Source organism: Leopardus geoffroyi, chromosome D4 (assembly GCF_018350155.1).
Source record: "Leopardus geoffroyi isolate Oge1 chromosome D4, O.geoffroyi_Oge1_pat1.0, whole genome shotgun sequence".
NCBI classification, from domain to species: Eukaryota; Metazoa; Chordata; class Mammalia; order Carnivora; family Felidae; genus Leopardus; species Leopardus geoffroyi.
In genome coordinates this window covers 58099253-58111221 of record NC_059342.1, presented here as the reverse complement: position 1 = coordinate 58111221, position 11969 = coordinate 58099253, and the positions used below count along the sequence as shown (strand labels likewise).

At 43.6% G+C, this 11969-nt stretch overlaps 1 protein-coding gene across 5 annotated transcripts in view; it reads left to right on the top strand.

The window, feature by feature from the left end:
* The first annotated feature begins 10265 nt into the window (after positions 1 to 10265).
* The window catches only part of GNE (glucosamine (UDP-N-acetyl)-2-epimerase/N-acetylmannosamine kinase), a 40777-nt gene continuing 39073 nt past the window's right edge, over positions 10266 to 11969 (top strand). Inside the window, exon 1 of one of the 5 annotated variants that reach the window (XM_045469501.1) lies at positions 10266 to 10419. Coding sequence is in view for 1 of the 5 variants with exons in the window: in XM_045469496.1 (XP_045325452.1) it covers positions 10701 to 10730 (30 nt within the window). In the remaining 4 variants the exon portion in view is untranslated. Of the gene's footprint in view, positions 10731 to 10758; positions 11132 to 11969 lie in introns of those variants that run through there. The other 4 variants (XM_045469500.1, XM_045469499.1, XM_045469496.1 and 1 more) reach the window with 4 other exon arrangements.

Below are 11969 nucleotides of genomic sequence, written 5' to 3'. Positions count from 1 at the left end.
CATCACTCCCCTGATTTACAAAACCTGCCTGTTCTAGGGAGGAGAAAGAAAGCCTGACCTCCTCAGCAAGACATCCTACAAGGCCCTCACTGACCTGGCTTTACCCCATATCTTAGCTGCATCTCGTTGCTTTCTGCCTCCACATCCAGCGTATAACACCATTAAGTTTCCCCTGTTCTTCAACTCACCACGCTTTTTTACACTGAATCCCCTGTAAAGTCCGAGCATTGGTGCTGTACTAGTAAGATCATAAGCTTGGGTGCTGGAGGAGGGGAGATGGGGAAGTTGAATCCAAGTGACATGGACTTGCCATAGAGAAAGGAACAGGGACTTTTTTTTTTAAGATTTTATTTCTTTCAAGTAATCGTTACACCCAACATAGGGCTCAAACTTACAACTCTGAGATCAAGAGTCACATGCTGTACCGACTGAGCCAGCCAGCTGACTGGCAATGACTCTTTGATAAGAGATAGGATCCCCCCATTTCACTCAATGCTTGTTAGATTGTATTTCTTTTTTAAAATGTTTATTTCTTTATTTTGTGAGAGGGAGAAAGAGTGGGTGTATGGGAGCACCCACGAGCGGAGGAGGGGCAGAGAGAGAGGAAGAGAGAATCCCAAGAAGGCTTCATGTCATCACTGCACAGCCTGATGACTGTGAGATCATGACCTGAGCCTAAATCAAGAGTTGGACACCTAACTGACTGAGCCACCCAGGCGCCCCAGATTGTATTTCTTTGAAAAGGTTTTTTTGTTGTTGTTAATGTTTATGTATTTTTGAGAGAGAGAGAGAGAAATAGCGCAAGGTGGGGAGGGGCAGAGAGAGGGAGACTCACAGAATCTGAAGCAGGCTCCAGGCTCCGAGCTGTAAGCACAGAGCCCGATGCGGGGCTTGAACTCACGAACCATGAGATCATGACCTGAGCTGCAGTCGGAAGCTCACCCAGGCACCCCCCAGATTGCATTTCTTACATAAGTCATGGTTCAAGGAACTATCAGGGAGACAAATATACTCAACAGAACAAACTTCAAGGAATTTCTGATCTGACGAGAAAAATAGGACACAGAGAGTGAGTAACTAAAGTGACCGATTTTCTTAGGTTCCTTATAAAAGATCAGATCCATTATTCTACAGTCATAAATATATACGTTCAAAGATACCAGGTAATTAAGTGTGAAATGAGTAATCAAGACAAATGCTACAGGCATTTAGAAGAAGAAGAGATTATTTTGGGATAGGGTGTTCTGATTAGGTTTTAAAACAGAGATAGGACCTGAAGCATGAGTAGGCATGTAAGTAGCTGGAGGGATGATGGCCTTCTCATTGTGGGCAATGACACAAAGTGAGGCAGAGAAGGATCTGTTCAGGACAAAAGGATTTGGGTAGGACAAAATGTGGGTGACAGGAAGAGGTCAGGGTGTGATTCTGGGGGACCTTCAAAGCCAAAGTTGATGTCCTAGGCATACCTTGCCTAGCAGGGAATGGGGAGCCACTGAAGTTTTTCTTAAGCAAAGAAATGACTTCATGAAAGCAGTCCTTTAAGGGGGGATTGACCAGGCGGTAATGTGCAGGACAGATTACAAAGCAAGGGAACACAGGCTGGGTGAGCAGATAGAGGCACAGTAATTTAGGTCTAAGATGCCATGTTTTCCTAATTCCAAGACACTATTGACATAACAGAGTTTGTAATAAAAATAATTCTACATGAAATGCACACATTGATTATAAGATAAATCTTGACTTTAGGTATGAAACATAAAAATGTAGGCAATTTGGAATTAAGGAAATAAGGGCACCTAGGTGGCTCAGTCAGTTAAGCATCAGACTCTTAATTTCTGCTCAGGTTGTGATCTCACAGATCATGGGATCGGGCCCCATGTTGGGCTCTGTGCTGGGCGTGAAGCCTGCTTGGGATTCTCTCTCTCCCTCTCTCTCTTGGCCCTTCCCCTGCTCTCTCTCTCTCAAAAAAGAAAAAAGAATTAAGGAAATAACAGGATGAACTAAGATAGTGATAGTAGGAATAGGAAGGAAAGAGTAGCTGCAAAAAAAAAAAGGGGGGGGGGTGCCTGGGTGTCTCAGTTGGTTAAGCAACTGACTCTTGTTCTTGGTTCAGGTCATGATCTCACAGTTCGTAAGATTGAGCTCCATGTGGGCTCTACGCAGACAGCATGGAACCTGTTTGAGATTCTCTCTCTCTCTCTCTCTCTCTCTCTCTCTTCCTCTGCCTTTCCCCCCACCCCGCACACACAAACACCCATGCTTGCTGTCTCTCTCTCTCTCTCTCTCTCTCAAGATAAATAAATAAACTTTAAAAAACAAATCCAAAACCATTTTGAAGAAGTTGAGACACTGGATGTTAAAAGTCAGAGAAAAGATTACAACGACACTGTGCTTTTGAGTCTGAATGCAAGTGGCAAGTTGGTACCATTAAAAGACATGGGGAAGTCAAGAGGAAAAATAATGAACCAAATTTTATATATTGAGTTTGAGGTAAGGAAATATCTAGCAGGCAATTGGGACATGGGCCTAGAACTAGGAAGAAAGGTCAGGCTAGAGTGTGCATCCACGGAATTATCTACACAGAAGTCAAAATGGAAGACTTGAAAGTGAATAAAACTGAAGGATGGAGTATGTAGAGGACAGGGGGCAGAGGTGTAATCCTTAGGAAATACCCACACTTGGAGACAGGAAGCAGGGCAGGGAAGAAACACAGAATGATATGAAAGGTTGGATTGGATTCATTCCAGGGTAGGGGCATGAAAGTCATGAGAAGGGAAAGGTTGAGGCTTTATGCTCATGCTTAGGATTTATAGACGTTAATTATGTGTACTTGGATGTGTCTCAAGCATTCACACAAGTATGAAGAAGCCCACTTCAGTCCAACGGAATGTCCATGTGGGACCCACCTTCATCCTTAGCTGCTGGCTCACTACCAGGTGGGGGCTATTCCTCAGCTCCAGGGGGTTTGGACCAGTATCTTGGCTGGTTCCTCAGCCTATGCTGAGAAATCATGAAGTTTCCCCAAAGGCTTGTTGCTGGTATTGAGTGCTGTTGATTTTAGCCAGCTCCTTTTAGGTCCAAAAGAATATCCTTCTCTCAGAAGTCTTTAATAAGCAGGTATTTTAGAACATAATTTTGTTGATCTAACTTTTTATAACAGAGCCAAAGTTAAAGACAAACTAATTTTTAACACTTTTCCAGTTCTTCTGGAAGAGCTGTGCAAATTAAACTTTGTGAACTCCGATTGGTCAGGGATGGCTGAGCTGTCTCTGGCTTACCACCATTCCCTGAGCAGACAAATAAAATTATTTACTGGTTTGAAATATGATCTTTTCATAGCTCATAAAGAAAGATACATTTAGGGCACCTGAGTGGCTCAGTCGGTTGAGCATCCGACTTTGGCTCAGGTCATGATCTCACAGTTTGTGAGTTTGAGCCCCAAACCAGGCTCTCTGCTATCAGCGCAGAACCCCCGCTTCGGATCCTCTGTCCCCTCTCTCTCTGCCCCTCCCCTCCTCGTGCACTCTCTCTGTCTCTACTCTCCCTCTCTCAAAAATAAGTATTAAAAAAAATAAAGGTAGACTTAAAGATCCCAAAAAAGGGCAACAGTTCACAAAAGCAAACACATGGTCATTGCATTTATTTGTACTTTTCTTCTATAATTGGGAAAACTGGCCCAGGGATGGCTCACAACCACAGGTGCTCTAAAAAGCTGATTGGCTGACATAATACACTGATTAGCCATTGGGGATATGAATAGTGATTAACGAATAGTGATGAATACTGAAATATGAATTTCAAAAGGCCTCTCTTCTTGTTATGAATACCTTAATCAGTACCTTTGTAAGCATATCTTTCCAGCTCATGCTCTTGCAAACCTGAAGTTGGCATACAGTTTAGGACGTCACTGAATTATTTTCAGTCAATGTAACCTTAATCCTTATGTGCTTTTCCTAAAGGGAAAAGAATTGTTTTTCCCCCTATGTAGTGTAGCCTCGTCAGAGCAGTAAGAGAAATCCTCTCTGTTCTGTGAAGGTGCCTATATGACTTGGTTAGGCTATAAACAATCTTACGCAGTGATATCTGGTTCGTAAGATGTGTTTTATCTTTTTTATATCCTCAAGAGATTCCGGCAATTAAAAGTGTTGTGCCTGAGATACAGAGTAGGGTGAGGGGAACAGTTAACGAAAGGATATTTATTAAAGGGGAAATATCCAGCGTAATATGGTGATTAGTTGCTCAATTTTTTCCATGTCTTGATTTCTTCATGACACTGGCTAAGGGCAGGAATGGCAAGTACGTGGCACCGTCCCTGCCTTCCTCCCATCCTACCCCAAAACAACATAACAGATACCAGAAGACTCTTTTCCATTGAACACAGTCTTTTCCATTTTCCACACAGTTTTCTCAGCAGCCACTACCAAATGGTCAGAGTTGGGAATTGAAGTGATGGGGTCGGGGATTCTTCCCGGTTTGCGTTTTTGACGTATCTTCTGATTGCAAGGAAACAGGGCACCTTAAGAAAAAGAGGATTTATTTTAAGGACACACATGGATTGAGGTTGTTCAGGATCCAAGGCAAGTCAGGGACTGGATTCTCTCCCTATGACCTGTCCTACCTTTTATAACATATCTGCTGTGACTATGATTTGTGCCTCATTTTCCAATCCACTACCAACTGGCCAATCCTCCCAGTATTCCACAGTCTAAATGCTTCCAAGAGCTAGTATAGCATGCTTAATCAGTACCCTAGTGTCTATTAGTAAGCATAGCCTTGGTGCTAGGTCTTTTCATAGGCCATGGACAGGCAGTCCTTGGGTACACAGCCCATAGACACTGGCGATGTTTTATTTCTTTATTTTTGTGGTAGTTATCCAGGTATACTCACTTTATGAAAATTCAGAATTCAACACATACTTATTATGTGCAAGTTTCCTTGTTATATTTCAATAAAAAGTTGATTTTTTTTTAAAAAAAGGGCCAAACCAATCTCATTTTCTTTTTTGAAGGTTTTATAAAACTTGAATGGCAGAAGACTGTCATAGACATTGTATATCTTGATTTTAAAGGAGATATCTTTAAAAGTCTCTTAAGACATTTATGTATGCAATTCAGAGAGATGTGGCTGGATAATAGAAGAGTTATGTGAATTCTTTTTTTTTTTAAGTTTATTTATTTAAGAGAGAGAGAGAAAGGGAGAACATGGGAGGGGCAGAGAGAGAGGGACTGATAGAGAATACCAAGCAGTTTCCACACTGTCAGCGCAGAGCCCTATGCAGGGCTCAAACTCACGAACCATGAGACCATGACCTGAACTGAAATCAAGAGTCAGATGCTTCACCAACTGAGCCACCCAGGCACCCCAAGAGTTATGTAATTCTTAACTAGCAGAACAGCATACCCAAAGATTGATGAGCAAGTTCAACCTGAAGATAGGTTTCTATCATAAGAAGGACTCTGTTTAGTATAAAGAGAAAATATAGGGTAGTGGCTAAACATGTGGGATCAAGGCCTGGGTTCTTCTGTATAACAACTGTGTGACCATAGGCAACTTTCCCTTTTGTGGTTTCCCCCTCTCTATAAAATGGGGGCGATGAAATCTACATTTTTGTTGTTAGGAGTACTGAGGGAATGTAAATAAAGTCTTTAGAATAGTAGAGTACTAATACATGGGCAGAATTTATAGAGAGGCAGAGTACTTTTTAAATTAAACCACCAAATAAAAGAGGAAAATAAGTCCCTATTAGAAGAAATGTTCCCAAAGTCAGATGAACGTTTGTCGGGGATGATTTAGAGAGGTCTCCTCCTTCAGTGAAAAGGGTGGGTTAGATAATCTTTTAATATTAAGGATACTCGTGGTGCCTGGGTGGCTCAGTTGGTTAAACATCTCTGACTCTTGAGTCCTGATCCAGCCCCACTATCGGGATCCGTGCTGGGTGTGGAGCCTGCTTAAGATTCTCTCCCTCCCTCCCTCTCTCTCTCTCTCTCTCTCTCTCTCTCTCTTTCTCTCTCCCTCCCTCTGTCCCTACCCCGCTCGAGGTCACTCACTCTCTTTATCTCAAAGGAAAAAAGATTTAGGATTCTCTGATAACCTAATTATGCCATAAATGCTTAAAGTTATTCTGCTTATGGAGTAATCTATAGAAAAATATGATTTTATTATATTATAAAGCCATAAAAGTACTTTTTTATAGCTTGTAGAGCCCTCAGATTAAAGCCAAAGGAAGCCAAACCAAGCATACAGAATGTAATGACTTGGGAAGATTTTTGATACGTTAATTCACTCTGTTAAATAGCAAAGTAACAGAGATCCAGAATTATAATATTACCTATAGAAATGTGATCTCAAAAAGCCAGTGGGAAATGCTCCTACAGCTCCTTGCTACAACTACGTCTTAAGAGAATATAGGGGAAAATTCTAAAAAGAGGGACATTTCACTCATTTCATTTTCATTTCAAGGTGAAATGATTCCATGAACACAGAACTACTAGACTGTATATGGAAATATACAGTTCTCAATATTGGTCAAACAAACATAAAATCTACAAGTGGCTTAATAAGGCACAAATTCTCAAAATTGTATTATCTTTACAAAATGTATTTATATTTCTAGTTACATTTTTTCCTAGCTATCATCTTTTTCTTAACGTTTATTTATTTTTGAGATACACACACACACACACACACACACACACACACACAGATTTCGAGTAGGGTAGGGGCAGAGAGAGAGGGAGACACAGACTCTGAAGCAGGCTCCAGGCTCTTGGCTGTAAGTGCAGAGCCTGAGGTGGGGCTTGAACTCATGAACCACGAGATCATGACTTGAGCCGAAGTTGGACACTTAACCAACTGAGCCACCCAGGTGCCCGTGCATTAAGTATTTTAAAAAAACATTGTACTTGGGGGTACTTTGTAGCTCAGTCACTTAAGCATTGACTCTTGATTTCAGCTCAGGTCAAGATCTCACGGTTTGTGCATTCAAGCCCCGCATGGGGCTCTGTGCTGACAGTGCGGAGCCTGCTTGGAATTCTCCGCCTCCTTCTCTCTCTGCCCCTCCCCTGCTCTCTCTCTCTCTCTCTCAAAAGAAATAAACATTTAAAAATTATATTGTATTTATACATAGAAAAAAGTGCAGATATCTTAAGTGTACAGTTTGAGTTCTAATAAACTAAACACACCCATGTAATAAGCACCCAGATTTTTAAAAACTGAACATTTACATTGTTTTTTAAAAATAATTTTTTGTAACTTTCAAAAGAAAACAATTAGTGTTCTTTTCTGGATATTTGCTGCTGTGGCGTGTAACTTTATTTATTTTTAAGTGTTTTATTTTTCAGTAATCTTTACACCCAACATGGGGTGAACTCACAAACCCGAGATCAAGAGTCACGTGCTCCACCAGCTGAGCCAGCCAGGTGCCCCTGGCATGTAACTTTAAAAGCAATATGCCCATCTTGAACATCTCCTGGGAGTTTCAATAGCACTTGTGGTAGGCAACATAGTTTCCCAAAGACAGCCATGATCATCTAGCCATGATCCCTAGAATTTGTGAATGTTTCCTAATACAGCAAAAGAGATTTTGCAGATGTGATTAAGGATTTTGAGATGGGAAGATTATCCTGGACTATTTAAGTGGGCACAATGTAATCACAAGAGTCTTTTTAAGTGAAAGAGGAGGAGAATCCAAGGAGATGTGACAAGGAAAGCAGAGGTCAGAGGGCCACAAATCAAGGAATTCAGCCTGTAGAAGCTGGAAAAGGCAAGGAAACGTTGTTACTTGCTCCCTAGGGAAGGTAGACCCACTGAAAGTTTTTGTTTTCTCCTAATTATTTTATTTTTGAGAGAGACAGAGACAGCATGAGCTGGGGGCTAGAGTGGGGGCGCAGACACAGAGAGAAAATCCCAAGCAGGTTCCGTGCCGTCAGCACAGAGCCCAACGTGGGGCTCAAACTCACAAAACTATGAGATCATGACCTGAGCCAAAACCAAGAGTCAGCTGCTTAACTGACTGAGCCACCAGGTACCCCCCACTGATACCTTTAAAAAAAATTGACATATATATTATATTTTATTTATATATTACATTAGTTTCAAGGGTACACCATAAACATTTGGTATATGTATATACTGTGAAGTGATCACCACAATGTCTAGCTAACATCCATCCCCAAACATAGTTATAATTTTTTTCTTATGATGATACCAACATTGCTACTTTGATTTTAGCTGGGTGAAACCCATTTCAGACTCCTAACTTCCAGAACTGTCAAGATAATATATTTGTTTTTAGTCATTAAGTTTGATGTGATTTGTTATAGCAGCAATAGGAAACTAAGACACCCTCTGGTGAATCCGTGTCCAGAATCATGTATCTTACTGCTCACTTAGTAGTTTCATCTGGCTACTTCATAGGCATCTCAAACATATACCAAATTAAAGCTTCCCTTTTAACTCCCCAAACCTGGTTCCTGCCTCAGCTTTTCTCTCATCTTGGTAAATGGCACCCATCAACCAATTACTAATGCCAGATACCTGGAAGTCACCCTTGTTTCTTTTCCTTCCTTTTCTGTCATTCCCTCATAGCCAATCCCGAATTTTCAGTTCTACTTCCAAACTCAACCTCATAGCCATCCGCTTCAGTTGAGTTTCACTGCCACCATTATTTTTTTTTTACAATTAATTGTATTCTCTTTAATATGAAATATGTATATATATTGCAAAATACAAAAGATATTATAAATAGGTATTCACTGGAAAAGTCCATCCCCTTGCAGCCTGTCGGTGTTACCAGTTTTTTACGCATCCTTTCAGTAATTTTTTTTTTTTTACACTGCCACTATTCTTTAAATGCTAATCCATTCTCCCCATAGTAGCCAAAGTGATATTTTAAAAAGAAATCTGATGGCACTTCCTTACACAAATCCCCTTAAGATCTCTCCTTTTGTGTCTGATATGACCTTCTAGTAGCTCTAAGCTAGTTGCAGGGTAACTGATAGTACATTGAGTACTCTGCAAATTAGAGCTTCATTATTAATGTTTATTTATTTTTGAGAGAGAGAGAGAGAGAGCACGAGCACAAGCAGGGGAGGGGCAGACAGAGAGGGAGACACAGAATCCAAAGCAAGCTCCAGGCTCTGAGCTGTCAGCACAGAGTCCCAATGTGGGGCTCTATCTCCCAAACTGTAACATCATGACCTGAGCTGAAATTGGACGCTTAACCAACTGAGCCACCCAGGCACCCCTAGAACTTCATCATGAATTGAAATACACGATGTGCAAAAGTTTGATTGGATTTGAAAAAAAATTTTTTAAGTGTTTATTTATATTTGAAGAGATAGTGAATGAGCAGGGGAGGGGCAGAGAAAGATTGAGACAGAATCTGAAGCAGGCTCCAGGCTCTAAGCTGTCAGCACAGAGCCCTAGCTGGGGCTTGAGCTCAGGAGCTGTGAAATCATGACCTGAACACTTAGCCAGCTGAGCCACTCAGGTGCCCCTGAAATTTGCTTTATAGCAACAACTCTGGATGGATTGTTATATTTAAATAGTTTTACCTGTGGTAAATTACTTAAGGATTGTAAAAAAATGTTTTACTGTTTTGTAACACCAACTCATTCAACGTTTGTCACTCGTGCCTTAGCAATTTGAAAAGATCACTAAGAAGTCTTTATTAGGGGCTGTGGGAGCCTTTTCCCTGACACCTTTTCTGCTGCTGCCAAGTTCCCCGCCCGACGTCCCTGGGGCAGGGCTGGTGGGAAGTTTCCTAAAGAGGAGGCCTAGGCTGAGCGTCTTATAAGGATCAGCCGGTGTGTGGCTTGTTTGGGTCATCATCAACACTCCATCAGAGCCTTCTAGGAGACACGGTCCTGGAGCGACAAGGGTTTAACTCAAGAGATGGCTCTGTGGCTGACCGGCTGCACCGCAGAATTGTTTTGGTGATAGCCTATAAAATGCCGGAGGGAATACAAGGCCTAATTCCCCCTGGGTGCAAGGCCAAAGCCACTACCCTGGGTGAGGACCCGGACTCCCGAGCGTGCGTAGCGGCGCAAGAGAAGGCGTCGGGGCGGGAACAGAGCGAGACCAGCAAGACCCCGACCGCCACGACAACGGAAGGCACTCGGCGCCCCCGCACCGGCCCCCTCCAAAGACCGTTTGGCCAGGGGGTGGGGCACGGGAAGGCGCAGCCAATCACAGGATCGCTCTCAGGTTACGTAAGGGCGCGTTCGCCGATTCGGCGCTTGGGGTGGGCGTGCAGGGGAGTGCGTGGCTGGGATCTAGACCCGAGTCGTCCGCGCGCTCGGCCGACGTGCGGAAGGCGCGGGAGCGGTCTTGGGCCGGCCCGCTTGCTGGTGCTGCGTTCGGCTCTGCTCGCGAGGCGGGGCGGCGGCGGCGTGCGAGGGAGCTGCGCGCCAGCGTGTGGTGAGAGCCCCGCGTCGGCGGGGACTCGGGAGACGGGCCGGGGAGAGCATCCTTCGGACCCCCACGGCCTCTTCCCCCGGCCCCCGCCTCGTGGCCCCCGCAGCCCGGCGGCCGCCCGGTACCTCTCCGCGTCCCCAGGCCCGCACAGACCCTGGCCTCGCCCGGTCTTCGCAGGCCTACGTGCCAGAGCCCCCTCCGTATTCCTGTTGCGGGCTCCGTCTTGTGACCCGCGGAGCAGACCGCTTCATTGCGGGCCCCGGGCGGGTAGCCGGAGGCCTGGCATGATTCCATCCCCCGGGCAGCGCTGCCCAGTAAGGAAAGGGGTTGTCCTGGTAGATAGTGAGGGTTCTGTTACGAGGGTGTGCAAAAGAGGGCGGAGAGCTCCTTGACAGACAAGTTGCCCTGGGGTGTAAAGGGTTGGATTAAAAGATGATTTTGAAGGTCTGCGCCCAACCCTGCCATTCTGAGTCTGGGCTTCCGTAGTAGTTTGATGCGCGTTTATTTTCCTCTCCAATCTTGAGCACACCTGTAAAATTGTTAGAGCACGAACAAGTATTCTGGGCTCCTCGGAAAGAGAGGAGTGCCGTGTAGCAGTCTAGATAATTGGCTAACCCAGCTAGAGAAGCTCTGGAAGAGGCCAAACCAAACTACAGCTCGGGAATAGGCTTCAGAAATTTCAGGCCGCTTTTACATAGCTCCTTCCGTCTTAATTGTAAGTCGCATCCCCGCTGCACCGAGGGAAGAGTGGTATGTCATGGTCTCTTAATTGCTATGGAGCCTGGCAAGACCTGCCAGGAAGAAGGCCCGTGGATGTTAAGGAACAGACACTAGGCAAACACTGGATGTGTAATATCCTGCGTGCTGGGTCTGATTTTTAGTTCTGGCAACAAACTGTACTTTGGGGCAGGTAAATTATTTTGTCTGTACCTCAGTGTTCCCGTCTGTAAAATGGGATTGGTGAGAGGGCTCTCAGGATGAGATGGTTAATGTAAAGCTCTGAATATAGTTAGTGCTTAGCACCTCAGAAGTACTTAGCAGATGCTTACTGTTACTGTTTCCTCTGCTCAGTGACTACTTGAGCCGAGTGCTGGTGAGTCTTTTTCCAACAGTTCAATTGAGAGGTCCAGAGGAATATTTTTCTGGGAAGTGTTGATCATGTTGATCACCTTTTGTTAGTATGTAAAATGGTCACTCTTGAGAGAATGCAGGAAGTGGGCTTTAAGAATTGGGTTTCTCAGAGACTGCCAGTGAATTCGAGATGAAAGCATACTTCTCTGAAATTTAGCTATATTTTAGTTACAGTTCTGGAGTTAATAGGTGAAATGGGTGTAAATATCCGGCCCCTCCTGACTTTCTGAGCTTTAGGCTTGAGGGAAATGTGGACAACATACCTACTTCACAGTGTCTATTTAGAAGATTCTTAAAAAAAAAAAAAGATTTCTTGTTTTGATAGTGACAATTTCAAGTATGCTGAAAAGGACAGAAGACAATATGACACCCTCTACCAGTCACCAAGATTTAACACATATTAATATGTTACCGTGTTTGTT